The sequence below is a fragment of the Aphelocoma coerulescens genome, chromosome 22 (genome assembly GCF_041296385.1).
Source record: "Aphelocoma coerulescens isolate FSJ_1873_10779 chromosome 22, UR_Acoe_1.0, whole genome shotgun sequence".
Classification (NCBI taxonomy): Eukaryota; Metazoa; Chordata; class Aves; order Passeriformes; family Corvidae; genus Aphelocoma; species Aphelocoma coerulescens.
The window spans coordinates 3,730,762-3,744,749 of record NC_091035.1 but is presented as its reverse complement, the minus strand read 5'-3'; the positions used below and the strand labels follow the sequence as shown (position 1 = coordinate 3,744,749).

At 66.4% G+C, this 13,988-nt stretch overlaps 2 protein-coding genes across 5 annotated transcripts; both read left to right on the top strand.

Moving 5' to 3' along the window:
• Positions 1-45: 45 nt before the first annotated feature.
• On the top strand, positions 46-7,506 carry LOC138121661 (actin filament-associated protein 1-like 2). 4 transcript variants are annotated; one of them, XM_069035402.1, is made up of 17 exons: positions 46-103; positions 2,670-2,798; positions 2,900-2,974; positions 3,105-3,181; positions 3,424-3,505; positions 3,577-3,812; positions 3,905-4,084; positions 4,275-4,358; positions 4,547-4,631; positions 4,784-4,920; positions 5,027-5,160; positions 5,236-5,356; positions 5,465-5,573; positions 5,870-6,019; positions 6,133-6,293; positions 6,381-6,491; positions 6,581-7,506. In XM_069035402.1, exons 1-17 carry the CDS (start codon positions 88-90, stop codon positions 6,605-6,607), a joined length of 1,914 nt encoding a protein of 637 aa, XP_068891503.1. In that variant the 5' UTR covers positions 46-87; the 3' UTR covers positions 6,608-7,506. The 4 variants fall into 4 exon arrangements, with proteins under 4 accessions (XP_068891503.1, XP_068891502.1, XP_068891500.1 ...); XM_069035401.1 differs by having other exon boundaries at positions 4,703-4,920; positions 5,468-5,573; XM_069035399.1 differs by having other exon boundaries at positions 4,703-4,920.
• Positions 7,507-7,596: 90 nt separating this feature from the next.
• On the top strand, positions 7,597-13,942 carry FHIP2B (FHF complex subunit HOOK interacting protein 2B). Its single transcript, XM_069035612.1, has 17 exons — positions 7,597-7,678; positions 7,803-7,881; positions 8,973-9,142; positions 10,120-10,224; positions 10,328-10,450; positions 10,600-10,770; positions 10,867-11,063; positions 11,141-11,249; positions 11,509-11,585; positions 11,690-11,879; positions 11,957-12,126; positions 12,204-12,323; positions 12,405-12,495; positions 12,575-12,718; positions 12,895-13,035; positions 13,113-13,213; positions 13,302-13,942. The coding sequence occupies exons 1-17, from the start codon at positions 7,634-7,636 to the stop codon at positions 13,405-13,407; spliced, it is 2,139 nt and encodes a 712-aa protein (XP_068891713.1). The 5' UTR covers positions 7,597-7,633; the 3' UTR covers positions 13,408-13,942.
• Positions 13,943-13,988: the final 46 nt, after the last annotated feature.

The window sequence follows — 13,988 nt, the reverse complement described above, 5'->3', positions numbered from 1 at the left end:
CGTGTGCGAGCCGAGCCGGGCCGGGACAGCACTGCCCGAGTCCCGGTCCCGGTCCCGATCTCAGCACGATGTGAGCGCTCCCGCACCATGTCCCGGCAGCGAGGTACGGGGGGTCCAAAGGGATGCGAGGCTGGGGGGGGGGGGGAGACAAACCTAAAAAGGGGGGAAAAGAGGGTTCAGCGTGAGGCGGAGGCTGCGTGGGGGTGCCCACGCGGGTGCGGCTGGGTGTGGGGTGCCCGTGAGGGCGTGGAAGGGAAAAAGGGGTGAGAGGGGGGAGGAGAGGGTGGAAAAGGGGTGCGGGGGGGCTGCAGGATGGCTGCTGGAGGGGAAGGGATGAACGTGAGGGGACGAGGAGGGACGCGGTGTCACCCCCGACACTGCGGTGCCACGGCAGGGTGGGCGAGGCCAGAGCCTCTTCCAGCGCCCTCCCAGGGGCACTTTGGGGGTGCAGCAGCCGTGGGGGGAGCGTCCCCACCCTGGAGCCGTGGCCTGGAGCCTCCGCACATGACGAGTCACGCTGCGGCCGCGAGCAGCTCCCTGCAGCCTCCTCTGAGTCATCCCGCGCTGGGCCAGAGCCACCCCCGGGGTCCCCCGGGTCACCTCGCCAGCCCCTGCACCCCGCGGGCCCCTCACGGCACGGATAAAACCCCACGCGGACGCCGGGCAGAGGCGCCAACCCCAAACGGCAGCCCCGAATCGCAGCCTGGCATCAGGCGGGCATTGCGCGTTCCCATGGCATCCCTGGGGCCGCCCCGTCCTTCCTCCTCCTCCTCCCCCGAGGATGACGCCGCGGATGGCACCAGGATGAGGATGCCACCGTGCCGGGACGCGTCCCGCGGGAGCAGGGAGCTTTGCTAGGAGACGCTCTGTGTGTGTTTGGGGGGGCGTTTTCCTCCCGCCCTGGAGACCGAGGCAGATGTTTTCCATCCCGGCCGCCTGCCCTTGGCACGGCAGGAGGCAGCGGGCACCTGGCCAGGGCTGAGGGCAGCCCCTGCCCGCCCTGCACCGGCTGCGGGCGCAGCTGGGCACAGCTGGGCACCGCCGGGCACGGATCGTAGCCCCAGCGAGGGCAGCGGGGCCGGGGGGAGCGCGGGGGGGCTGCAGCGAGGGCAAAAGGGTGAATGGACGGAGATGTCATTGCCGAGGAATTCGGCCTGGGCGGGGGAGAGGAGAAAGGGAGGGAGGGGAAGAGCCAGGCCCGCTGGCCAGGGGGGACAGTCCCCGTGTCCCCCACACCGCCCGCAGGTCCCTTCAGCCAGCCCCTGCCCCAGCCCCCCCCCGCCTTTTCCCGCAGGGAGCTGGTTCCCCCCTTCCCTCGCCCGGTTTCCAGGGAAATCCAGATGTTTGGGCCCAGCTCCGGCGCTGCTCAGCCGGACTGTGCTGCCAGATGTTTCCTCTCCCTCCGGGCAGGGTGTGTGCTCCCCGGCCGGGGACACCGCGGAGGGGACGGGGGTCCCCCCGTGCCAGCACCTCGGGAGGAGGGGGCTTCACCCCCACCCCCTGTAACACAGGCGGCACTGGGGGGCTCCTTCCCCCGCCTGCCCTCTCCTCACCCAGGGGCTGCCACCTTCTTTTTGGGGTGCACTGCATCCCTGTTAGCCCAGGGAAATGTGGGATTCGGGGATGTGGGGTGTCGGGGTCACCTGGGGCATTGCAGGGGGAGCAGCTGGTGGTGGCTTTGTTGGGGCTGTCGCTTTCCAGCTGGGAAATGGGACTGGAGGAGGAATCAGGATGGTGTGGGGGCAGCTGGCACAGCCAGACCTGTGCCAGGAGGTGCTGGGGTCTGGAATGTTTGATCCCAGCTGGGAGCAGGGAGCAGAGGCCAGAGCGGGGCCGTGCAAACCAATTCCAGATGCACGGCAGGAAGGGGCCTGGGGGGAGCCGGGCAGAGACCCCGGGGGACTCAGGGACATCTGCCCGCTCCTGTGGTGGCAGCTGGAGGTGCCCGGGGTGAGGGGGCCCTGCGCGAGTGGGGACAGGGGACAGACTGAGAGTGTTCCTGGTCCTGCTCTGCCACGCGCTCCCTCAGTGCAGGCGACAGCTGCACGGACCCCAAACTGCCACCTCTGGGGACAGAGGGACCCTCTCCCCGTGCCCGGAATCTCTCGGAGGACCACGGGGTGGAGGCGGTGCTGTCCCGGCTCTCGCGTTGTCCCCGCTCCAGTCACAAAGCCGCTCCTTGTCCCTCTCTGTCCTTCCCGGCGTGGCAGCGCCGGGGTCCCCGGCTGTCCCTGCCCTCGGAGGGGGCGGTGGGTGAATGCCCAGCGTTTCAGCCTTCATCAGCTGCTCCAGGCTGCCAGGCCTCTTCTTCGTCCTCTTCCTCCTCCTCCTCCTCTGCGCGTGGAGGAGCAGCACCAGCGCAGCCCCCGCCCGTGGCTCCCCCGGTCCAACCGGGCACAAACCGGCTCTGTGAGCCCACACAGAGGAGCCTTCATCCCCGCAGGTCCCGGCCCCCCTCCTCATCCTCCCCCGGCCCCCGGGGCTCGTCAATGGCCGGACTGTGCCCGGCCGGGGCAGGTGCCGGAGCAGGGCAGGGCCGGTGGGACAGGGCACGTAACCCCCAAGGCATCGGGGCCTCCCCAGCCCTGCCCAGTGCAGGGGGCAGCGATGGGGACCCCTGCCCACAGCGTCCTCTGCAGCGTGCGGTGGCACGTCCCTGTCCCCTGCAGACCTGGACAAGCTGCTGTCGGACCTGCGGTCCTTCCTGCTCATCCTGGACCGGGAAAGCCTCAGCGCCGCAGCTCGGGCCAAGAAAAAATCGGTGTCCGACCTCCTGTCCCGGCTGCAGAGCCCGCCGTGTGAGTGCGGGTCTGGGGGCGGGGGAAGCCCCCGGCCGGTGCCCGGTGGGCAGCGGGGCAGGGCCGGGGAGCGGGGCCGTGACCCGGCGCTCCCCCCGCAGCAGAGGATGCAGAGTACATGATCATGCGCTGCCTCTCGCCCTCCCCGGGCACCCCGCAGGGCCGGACCAGCCCGGGTGAGTCCCCCGCTCCGACCCACCCCCCCATCTCCGCCTCACCCCCCATCTCCGCCTCCGTGCGGGGTTTGGGGCTCCCCGACCCTTCAGCACCCCGGCGCAGTGCTGCCGGTCCCGCTTTTCCCGACAGGATCCAGGCCGGCGGATGCAGCCGGAGGCAGAGCCTGCGAGTGCCGCCCGGGAAGCTCCCTGAGCCTGCACGGAGGGGTGAGGGGGGCGCGGGCGGAGGGCTGTGGGGGCTCACACAGCGGCTCCGGGGGTGGGAGAGGAGCCCGGGGATGCCAGGGATGGCACCGGTGGCCGATCTTGCTCGCACGAGGCGTCCAACCAGACTGGAAGGTTCCCTCGGTGCCCACCCGCTCCTGGCAGAGTCCCCTGGCAGTGCCTTGGGGACCCTGCGAGGTTCCCCCGGGGGGGCAGCGCCTTTGGAGCACCCGTTGTACCCCCAGAACAAAGTGCCGGGCGTTCCCCCGTCCCCCCCAGCCGACGATTCCTACGAAGACGCCGAGCCCCCCGGCCGTGGCACAACCGGTGAGGTCCCCCCACGCCCCCTCCCCAGCACCCCCGTGCCGCCCGCGCCCTGACCTCATCCCGGCTCCCAGGCGGTGGCGACAGCGACAGCAGCCACTACGAGTCGTACGGAGAGGAGGAGGAGGAGGATGAGGAGGAGGAGGGGGTGACGGACCGTGCCCACTACCTGCGCTGGCCATCGGCCACCAGCGCCGAGGCCGAGCCCCCCGGGCGGCCCGAGGCGCAGCTCTGCGGCTTCCTCTGGAGGAAGCGCTGGCTCGGCCAGTGGGCGAAGCAGCTCTTCATCGTCCGGGAGCACGTGCTGTTGGTGAGAGGCTGGAGAGGAGGATGGATGGATGAAGGGATGGAGGGTGGCAGCGGCTCTCCGTGCCCCCCTGACCCCTCCGTGCCCCCCCCCAGTGCTTCAGGTGCGCCGCTGACCTGCAGCCGGTGCTGGAGCTGGACCTGCGCGGCTGCCGCGTCACCTACAAGGACAAGCGAGGCAAGAAGATGCCGCACGCCCTGAAGGTGACAGGGACGGCAGGAGAGGTGCTGGTCATCGGCTTCCAGAGCCGGCAGCAGGCTGAGGACTGGAGGAAGGTTTGGAGGTGTTGCAGCCGGGCAGGAGTGGGGTGGGTAGGGTGAAAGGGGGGCCCAGCCCTGCTCCGGTGCTCCCGGCGGGGCTGGGGATGATCCTGTCTGTCCCCAGTTCCCATCCCGGGGTTGTGTGGAGCTTTGATAGATGGGGAGCAGGAGCCCGGGATGCAGCGCTGCCGGTTTCTCTCGGCAGGTGATCGAGGAGGTCAGCAGCGATGCCCCGAGCGGGCTGGCAGCCCTCAGTGTGCCAGCGTCCCCCTCCCCGAGGCTCAGCAGGGTGAGCTTGTCCCCGGGAAACCCAGGAATGGGAACCGGCCAGGAACACAACCCAATCCCAGATCCTGGTGTCCCTGTTGGATGATGCTGGGGAGGGTTTCCTTACCTTGGGGAGGGGCTCAGGGTGCAGGGGGCTGAAAACCCACCGAGATGGAGCTCTCCTCATCCCCACTCTCTGCCGCACCCCAGCTCGGCAAGGAGGAAGAGGAGGAGGAAGATCGCTCCTGGCAGAGCGCTGCCCGCAGCCCGCGGTCTGGAGAGGATGCCAAAGGAGGTGGGGGGTGCGAGGGGACGGGGCGAGGGGGGTCCTGCCCCCCGTGCCGGGGCTGACTGCGCTGCCCGCAGGGTTCCTGGCGGTGCGGCTGCGCGGGCGCTGGCAGCGGCTCTGGTGCGCGGTCCAGCACGGAGCCCTGCGCATGTTCCCAGAGCCCGGCGCTGCCCAGCGCCCCGTCTGTGCCCTGCGCCTGGACGGCTGCGAGGTGTCCCCGGGCACGGCCGCCGGGTCCCCCCAAAACCTCCGGATCTGCATCGCCCAGAGCGGCCGGGAGCTCGCCCTGCTGCAGGTGAGTGACTGCTGGGGTACCTCTGTGTCCCTCCCGGGGGGCACCCGCTGAGCCCAGACCCTGCCCCGGGGGGCACCCGCTGAGCCCAGACTCTGCCCCACGCCAGGCCCGCTCGGATGAGGAGAGGGAAGCCTGGCTGAAGACCCTGCAGGCCAGGGGAGGAGTGGAGCCAAAGAAGGGTGACGGGCCCCCCCCCAGGCCCCCCAGGCCCCCCAGGCCGAGCAGCCGCCCTGCTGCCGGGTAAGAATTTTGGCCACCCCCAGCCCTCCCGCTCCGCTGTGGGGTGTGGGAAATAACGGGATCCCCTCCTTGCAGGGGGCTGCTGCTGCGCCGTGTTCCGACCCCCAACACCTACATGGACGACCCCTTCAGGCAGCCCCCGCCAGCTGAGACCCCCAAACATCTCTACTCGAACGCGGAGCGGCTGCAGCAGCTGGTAACCTCTGCTGGTGCTCTTTGCCCCCCCACTCGTGACCTCCAGCGTGGGGGGATCCACTCCCACTGTCCTCTTGCCCATGGGTTTCTCCCGGGCTTCCCTCCGCAGCAGCAGAGCCTGGACCGGGCAGTGCAAGGGCAGCGCCGGAGACCCGTGTCTGCCCTGCCCACCTGTGCCAGCAGCCACGCCCCGGGCACTGCCCGACCCTCGCAGGCAGGTGAGAGGGGCTGGGTGCTCCACCGGGGTGCAGCGGGGTCTCCCCACATTCCCCAGCTCCTCGTGCTTGGGATGAAGGCTGCGATGCCCACGAGAGCCGGGATTTCTGCGTCCTTCCCCTGCCCTTCCTCCCCAGAGTCCCTCCTCTTCCCTTCCTCCCGATCGTCCACTCTCTTCCCTTCCTCCCCACCATCCTTCCTCTGCTCTTCCCCCGAGCATCATTTCCCTGCCTCTCCTCCCCACCATCCTTCCCCTGCCCTTCCTCCTGACCCTCCCTGCTCTTCCCTCTCTCCCCAGCACCACCGGCAGCTCTCCGGGGCAGGCCTGCCAGCGCGCAGCTGGCAAAGGAGACCCCCAACCTCCAGAGCAGGGATTTCTCCCGGTCCCAGCACACCCTGACACTGCCTGAGAGGAAGGGCACTCGGGATGGGCTGGATGTCCTCATCGGTAGGACCACGGAGGGGCTCTGGCCCTGTGCCGGACGCTGCCTGGTGCTGGCCGGAGCAGCCGGCGGGGCTGCGGGGTGCCCGGGCTTGGCAGCGTTCCTGCTGTCCTTGCAGGGAAGAGAGCCTTTCCCAAGCTGGAGGAGAAGGTGGGGCAGCTGGAGAGGGCCTGCCGCGTGAAGGGCAGGCTGAAAGCTGGCTCCGAGATGAACCTGCTGGCCCTCGGCAAGTCACTGAAGGGCCACATCGCTGCCACTGCCAGCTCGGCTGGCTCCGAGGTGGGGGACGCTGGGGATGGTGTGAAATACAGGGAGAGCGAGGTTTGGAGGGCAGCCCTCACCCTTTCTCCGCTGTTTTTCCCTCAGGGATCCTTCCTCAGGCCGCTGCTGAAGCGCACCACGTCAGCGAGGAGCGCCCTGAGGCCGCCCCCATCCCCGGTCACCGTGGGGAAGGGAAATGTGATGCGGAAGACAAAGGTAACTCCGGGATTCGGGGAGGTGGGAAGAGTTTGGGTGATCCCACAGCACAGGGAAATGAGGGATTGACCCCACCCCCGTTTGTCCAGGAGTGGGAGATGAAGTCTGCGATGTGAGCACCCACCTGCCGGAGCAGGAGTCTCCCAGAGAACCTCGGGCTGCGCGTGGATCGTGCAGGACCAGCCTGGATTCAGCCTGGAATTCGACTTTTATCCATCAGTATCAACGCTACAACTACGCACATCTATTTTTTATATACAGATATATCGATACACACATATCAGCTCTGCACCCGCGGGTGTCCAGTCCCTCCCCGCTGCACCCCCACCCATCCCAGCACCTGTTTTTTTGGGGTACAGAATTACCAGGAGCTGCTGGATCTGTCCCCAGAGTGGGCTCAGTCCATCAGCAGCACCCCAGACCCCCTCCCAGGACCCCAATTTACAGGGATGGGTATGGATAGACCCCGGATCCAGCAGTTGTGGGGGACACAGATTTGGGAGGAATCCGATTGTCCATTCCCTGGAGTCAGCGGGACCCGGGCTGGGCCCTGGGTGGTTTTCCAACAGCTGTGCTTGTCAGGGCTTGGTTTTAATTGGAGAAATGTTATTTTTTTTTAAGGTATAAAACCCCAAAAATGTCGTACAACTTGGGTTGTGCTGCGGGAAAGGGTGAGCTGGGAAAGGGGGGGTGTCCTTGTCCTTGTCCTGGGGAGTGTGGGCTCCATCCCCACCCCGGTGCAAGGAGTTTGTGGGGTCAATCCCAATCCCGGTGAAGGAGTCCGTGGGATCCATCCAGGGGCTGATCCCCCACCCTGGTGCGCACGGGGTTTGTCCCCATCCAGGTGCGTGGGGTCCATTCCTATCCCGGTGCAAGATCCTGGTGGGATCCGCCCCCATCCCGGTGCCCTGGGTCCGCCCCCCCGGAGCAAATTTAGGGCTAAGGCACCTTCCCAGCCCCTCCGTCCTCCACCCTTCTCCCGCCCCGATGCCGCCGGGATCCCGCCCCATCGCGCCGGGAGCCGGAGCGGAGCCGCCGGGGGAGGGCCCGGGGCGGGGCGGTGACAGCGGCGCGGGGCGGGGCCGGGGGCGGCGGGGCCGGCGGCGGGGTCGGGGCCGGGGCCGGTCCCGGGGGTCCCAGCCATGCTCAGCCGTCTGGGAGCGCTGCTGCAGCAGGCGGTGGAGACGGTGAGCGGGGCCCGGGGGGACACGGGAGGAAGGGGACGGGGACCGGGAATGGGAATGGGAACGGGGAGAGGGAGTGGGAGTGGGGGGTTCCGTGCCCCCCTGACCCCAATCCCGGTGTGAGCAGCGGGAGCCCAGCGTGGACCTGCTGGAAGCCTTCACCGAGCACTGGCGAGGCATCACCGGCTACTACCTGGAGGCCACAGGTGAGTGGGGTGCGGGGAGAGGGTCCCCGTGCTCCGGGCTGGGGTCCGTTTTTCCCGGGATGGGGTCCCGGTGCCCCGGGATGGGGTCTCTGCAACGTGGGAATAAATTCCTTGCTTGTGGTGTGGGAACAGAGTTCTCGTGTCCTGGGAGACATCCTTGTATCCTAAAATAGGGTGTCCTAGAAACCGGAATAAGGTCCCTGTGCCCAAGGAGGGGGGGTTGCAGTGCTCTAGGAGGGCACCCCATTCCCTAGGACACGATCCCATGTCCTGGGAGGGGACCGTGTGTCCAGGGAGAGGGTCCCTGTGTCCCAAAATAGGGTCCCTGGCCTAGGAATAAGATACCTGTGCCCTGGGACAGGGTTAGGGGACAGGTCCTGGGACAAGACCCCGTGTCCTGGGACAAATCCCTGCACGCTGGGGTGGGACCCCATGCCCTGGGACAGGACCCCAGTGCCCTGTGGCTGCCCAGGCACGTGGGGACAGGGCCCGGGACACTCCTTCCCAAACCATGGGAGGATTTTTCCGTCCGGGGTGCCCTGCCCTGCCCAGCCCCGACCCCCTGGCACCGCGGTGGGATCAGCACCACCGGGTTGGGCGCACCGGGGACACTCCCGGGAGCGCCGCACAGGCTGGGACACGTCCCTTTGGGAACCCGCTGCACCCCGGGAGCGCCAAAGCAGCGCCGGGAGAGCTTCGGCCCCAATTCCCAGCAGGATCTCGGTCCTGGCTGTGCCCGGGGGGGGTCTCCGGTGCCCACCGGGAGAGCGGACAGCGGCGGGAGGAGCGGGATGTCCGGCAGCGCCCTAGGCCGGAGCGGAAGGAGCCGCTGCTGCGACTCCATCCTCACTCACATTGCCATCTAGCGTCATTCCCACTCCGGAGGAGCGGGATTTGGGGCAGCCACGGATCAGGGAAAACCCCTGGCAGAACCCCAACCGCACGGCCGGCACCTCACCGGGGCTGCCGTGCCCGGGGGGGGGGAGCCCCGCCGCAGCCCCCCATCCCCGAATCCCCGAATCCCCGAATCCCCGAATCCCCAAATCGCCGAATCCCCGAATCCCCGAATCCCCAAATCCCGGTATCCACAGACGAGAGCATCCCGGCGCGGCAGACGGACATTCCCTGGCGCCTCCGGCAGATGTTGGATATCCTGGTGTACGAGGAGAAGCAGCGCCCGGCGGGCGAGACCGGGCCGTGCCTCGAGTACCTGCTCCAGCACAAGCTGCTGGAGACACTGGGAACACTGGGAAAGGCGGAGGTGGGAGAAGGCACCGGGAAAATCCCTCCGGAGGGGCCGAACCCGCAGCGTTTCCCAGCTGCTTTACGTGGTGGCCCTCAATAATTTTCATTTTGGAGCATTTTTACCGGGAAAGGGAGATTGTGAAGCGTGAGATGGTCACGGGGCTTGGGGTTTTCTTGGGGAAATTGGCCTTTTTTGGGGGGAAATTGCTCTTTTTGGAGGGGAAATTGCCCTTTTTTTTTTTTTGAAAATTGGCTTTTTGGGGGGGGGGGGAATTCCCCTTTTTTTTGTTTTTTGAAAATCGGCTTTTTTTGGGGGGGAATTGCTCTTTTTGGGGGAAAATTGCCCTTTTTTTGGGGGGGGGAATTGGTGCTTTTTTCGGGGAAATTGCTCTTTTTGGGGAGAAAACTGCCCTTTTTTTGAGAAAATTGGCTTTTTTGGGGGGAAAATAGGCTTTTTGTGAGGGAAAACGTGGCTTTTTTGGGAGGGTGTTGGATTATTCAAAGTTCCCTATTGGGATCCTTTCTGGGATCATCACACCTCTGCTTGCACAGGAAGGATTTTTTTTTAAATATCTGGCACACAGGGGGGTTTTTTAACATATTGCACTTGGCTTTGCAGGAAAAGGTGCCAGCTTTGGAAAAGTAAATATTGCCCAAATAGATAACAAATATAACGGCTCTGCTGTGCCTTTGTTGCTGATAATAGCAACACATCCCCTATAAATAGATTTTTATTCAAATCTAAGTGGAAACTCGCTGGTCCTTTCACACCCAGGAGGATTTGGGGCTTTTGGGGTGCTGGGGGTTTTAATTCCCCATTGCTGGGAAATGGGAAATAATCCCCCAGGTTTTTTTTTCTTTCAATGCAGAGAATCGAGTTCAGCCCCTAATTATTAAAGGGAGGGGAGGAGGGATGTGCTGGGGGATCGATTTGGGGCAATTCCAGGGAAATCAGGGCTCTGTCTGACCTGTGTCCTCATGTCCCTGTCCCAGTATCCCCCCGGGATGAGGCAGCAGGTCCTGCTCTTCTTCGGCCGGGTGCTGGGGCAGTTGCAGCACCCGCTCCTGCACTACCTCAACGTCCACCGGCCCGTGCAGGTGAGGTCCCACCTGCCCCCACCACACCCCAGGGAAGTGACACCCCCGGGAATGGGGCGAGAGAGCCCCCAGCATCCCCACATCCCTGTCCCTGCCTTCCCAGAAGCTGCTCCAGCTCAGCGGGGATCGCCTGGGCTCTGGCACGGAGAAGGAGGAGGTGCAGTTCGCCGCCGTCCTCTGCTCCAAAATCCAGCAGGATCCCAGCCTGCTGCCCTATATCCTGGAGGTGGGACAGTGTGGGGTCCTCAGGGGGGGTTGGGCTCCTGTAATTGGGACTTTTGACCCATTTTGCAGCCCCCTCCTCGCCTCAAAGCTCCTCGGGGTGAGGAGGAGGAGGAAGGTGATGGCTACGATGCTGCTCCTCTTCCTCTCCAGGGGAAGAACATCCTGAATGGAAGGAGAGCCCCGGAGCCGCCGGACAACCCCAGGGAAGAGGGTTCGGAGCATCCCCCGTGCCCCGCTGCCAGCTCCCTTCCAGCTGAGCCCTCCCCACCACGCCGGGACAGCAGCCTCGTCACCTGCCTGGTGGGGCTGTGCAGGAGCAAGGTACGGGCACGGGGGTGGCACGAGGGGACAGCGGGCACTGCCAGGCATGTGACAACCCCTGTGCTCTCCTCCTCCTCCTCCTCTTCCTCCTCGCAGAAGAGCCGTGTGGCGCTGAAGGCTCGGGAGAACCTGCTGCTGCTGGCGGGGTTGTCCCAGGAGGCGGCTGCCACCTGCCTGGTGCGGGGCAGTGCCCTGTGCCAGCTGCTCACGGGCCACCTCTGCGACCTCTACAGCGCCGTGCCCGCCGGCACTGACCCCGCCGACGTCCTCGCCATGGACAGGGCCAGCTGGAGGTGAGGAGGGTGCTGGATGGAGGTCCCAGGTGCCAACCCAGGCTGTGTCACAGCCCCGCGTCCTCCCTCCCGTGCAGGTCGCAGGGGGATGGTGCCGGCGCCGCGGGTTTCCCGGGGAAGGAGAGCCTGGCTGAGTTCCTGGGCTGGCTGGACTTCCTGGATGAGCTGGTGCTGGGCGCCCACCCGGTGAGAATCGCAGGATTGATTAGTTTGGGAAAAAACTCCAAGACCATCCCGTGCCCGATGCCCCTGAGCTCTGAGTGCCACGTCACCCCCAGGGACGGGGACGCCGCCACCTCCCTGGGCAGCCCCATCCCAATGTCCCACCACACTTTCTGTGAAGAAATTCTTCCTGATGTCCAACCTAAACCTCCCTGGGCGCAACCCAAAACTGTGTCCTCTCATCCTGGGGGTTCCCCACGCTCAGCCCCTCTGTGCCCCACAGCTCGTGGCCGATGCCATCACCGAGGCCGTGGAGGAGAAGTTTTTCCAGGGAATCCTGCAGCCGCAGCTCCTGCAGATGTGAGTGGCACCAGCCGGGGTGTTTCACTCCCCTTGGAGCCAGGAGCAGGGGGTTCTCCATTTTCCCTGGACAACTGGACAACCATCCTCTCCCACCCCGGCAGGTCAGAGCTGGCCGTGCTGGGCGCCACGGCCGTGCTGACTGGCACGGTGCGGCAGCTCCGCTCGCCCACCCTGCTCAACCGCCTCGTCCTCTTCCTGCTGGGGCCCCACCGGCACCCCGAGACCCCCGGGGACACCCCACACCCCCTGCGGGCGCAGCTCATCGACCGCTGCGACCACCTGTGCGACGAGGTGAGCTCACCCCGGTGCGCTGGCTGGGTGGTCAGGGCTGGCAGTGCCAAGGGTCTCACCCCGCTGGCCGTGCCCAGATCAGCCTGGCCAGCCTGCGGCTCTTCGAGGAGCTCCTGCGGAAGCCCCACGAGCACGTGGCTCACAACCTGGTGCTGCGGAACCTGGAGGCCAGGGCGTACCTGCAGAGCGGCCACCACGCGCCCGAGGAGCGCGGGCCCCCCGAGACGGACCCCGAGGAGGACGGGCTGTGAGCGAGGGGGGCTGGGGCACGGCAAGGGGGGGCAGCCCCGCAGCGCCCACCCCGCTAACGCTGACCCCACACAGGGACCTGGAGGAGGATCCCTATTTCACTGACGGATTCCCAGACGACTTTGGGACGACGAAAAATCCTTCCCTGGCATCGGCCCCGTCGGGGAAGGGGCAAGTGAGCGAGGTGGTCAGCAGGTAGGGGTTTGGAGGGGCTGGGCTGGAATGGGGCGGCTGCAGCCCCCTCCCCCTCCCCATCCCTCTCCTCCTCTTTTCCAGCTTCCTCTGCCTGGTCCCTGAGGAGGCCAAGACCTCCTCGTGCATGGAGGAGGGCGGATACGACACCTACGTGCACGATGCCTTGGGAATGGTGGGTGCCTGGGGGGGTCCCCAGCCCGCTGGTGGCTGTCCCCGCGCTGGCTCTCACCCTGCTGTCACCCCCCTGCCAGGTCCAGGCGTGCCGTGCCAGCGCAGCCCCGTGGGGGTGGCCCTCGACCCCCCGGCCCCTGGACTCCTGTCACCCCGGAGTGGCATTTTATGAGGGACACTTCCTCAAGGTGCTGTTTGACCGGATGAGCCGGATCCTGGATCAGGTACCAGGGATACACCTGGGTGCCCACTGGGCTCTGCTCTGTGCCCCCCCCCAGGACCTGCAGGGGGGCTCCAGGACCCTCATAATGGGGACAAAGTGGCCAAAAGCATTGGTGCTCGGTGGGGATGGGCTCAGGACGAGGGGACCCCCACCCCCTGAGCATCTCCCCCATGCCAGCCCTACAGCCTGAACCTGCAGGTGACCTCGGTGCTGTCTCACCTGGCCGCCTTCCCCCACCCCCACCTCCACGAGTACCTGCTGGACCCCTACCTCAACCTGGCCCCCGGCTGCCGCTCGCTCTTCTCTGTCCTCGTCAGGGTAACGTCACCCGCCGGGGTGTGGGGACACGGGGACACCCCCTGGACACGGGGTGTGACTCTTTTCTCCCTGCCCAGGTGATCGGGGACCTGATGCAGCGGCTCCAGCGCGTGCCCCATTCCAGGGCCAAGCTGCTCCTGGTGCGCCAGCAGCTCCTGGGGCTGGTGCCGGGAGAGCAGTGAGTGCTGGGGAGGGCGAAGCAAAATGCCCTTTTGGGAAGGGGGTTTACCCCACAGACCCCCCCCTCATCGCTGGTGTCCCCTCAGGATGGATCACACGGTGCTGTTCAAGGGCGTGGTGGTGCTCGAGGAGTTCTGCAAGGAGCTGGCTGCCATCGCTCTGGTCAAGGGGCCACCTGAAGGGCCACCCTGAGCCCCTCTCTGAGCCCCCCCCCTCTCCGACCGGGCTGCCGTGGCCACTGGGGATGGCCCCAGCCCACGTTCCGGTAGCCCCCGGTGGCCCTGCAGTAGCCAGGAATGGCCGTGGCACCGCGGGAAGGACCTCGCAGGAGGACGAGGAGGCGCCGAATCCTTCGTTGTCACCTTGGCCAGCCCCGAGGTGACGCCACGTCCCCGTGCTGGGTGCGGAGCCATGGGTGCTGTGGTTCCTCCTGGGTGGTGGGCCCCTGCTCCCCCCGCGCTGTCGGAGCTGCCCCGAACCCCCCAAGGCTCCAGCGGGGAATTTTTAGGCAATAATAGGGTGTGGGAGGCAGTGCCCCCCTCTCAGCTGCAAGGACTCGATTGTCCCCTGCCCTGGCGCTGTGGCAGGGGGAGTGTGACATGTGTGACACGTGTGTGTGTGTGACGTGTGTGATGTGTGTGAGGTCTGGCAGGGGACTGTCCCCCCCAGACCCCGCACAGCCCCTCCCCAGGGTGATGGGACTCTGCTCTAATAAAGCTGTGACTCAGCTCCACCTCCTGTGCCCCTTCCCAAACACCCCCAAAACCCCACTC

Excerpts from the sequence above, each read along its gene's own strand:
- LOC138121661 (XM_069035399.1), top strand. Across the intron at positions 3,506-3,576 it reads CCCCGGCCGTGGCACAACCG|GCGGTGGCGACAGCGACAGC; the intron begins GTGAGGTCCCCC and ends CCCGGCTCCCAG. Across the intron at positions 4,359-4,546 it reads CCTCCCCGAGGCTCAGCAGG|CTCGGCAAGGAGGAAGAGGA; the intron begins GTGAGCTTGTCC and ends GCCGCACCCCAG.
- FHIP2B (XM_069035612.1), top strand. The coding sequence starts at position 7,634 with ATGCTCAGCCGTCTGGGAGCGCTGCTGCAGCAGGCGGTGGAGACG. Across the intron at positions 12,719-12,894 it reads TGAGCCGGATCCTGGATCAG|CCCTACAGCCTGAACCTGCA; the intron begins GTACCAGGGATA and ends CCCCCATGCCAG. Across the intron at positions 13,214-13,301 it reads GGGCTGGTGCCGGGAGAGCA|GATGGATCACACGGTGCTGT; the intron begins GTGAGTGCTGGG and ends GTGTCCCCTCAG.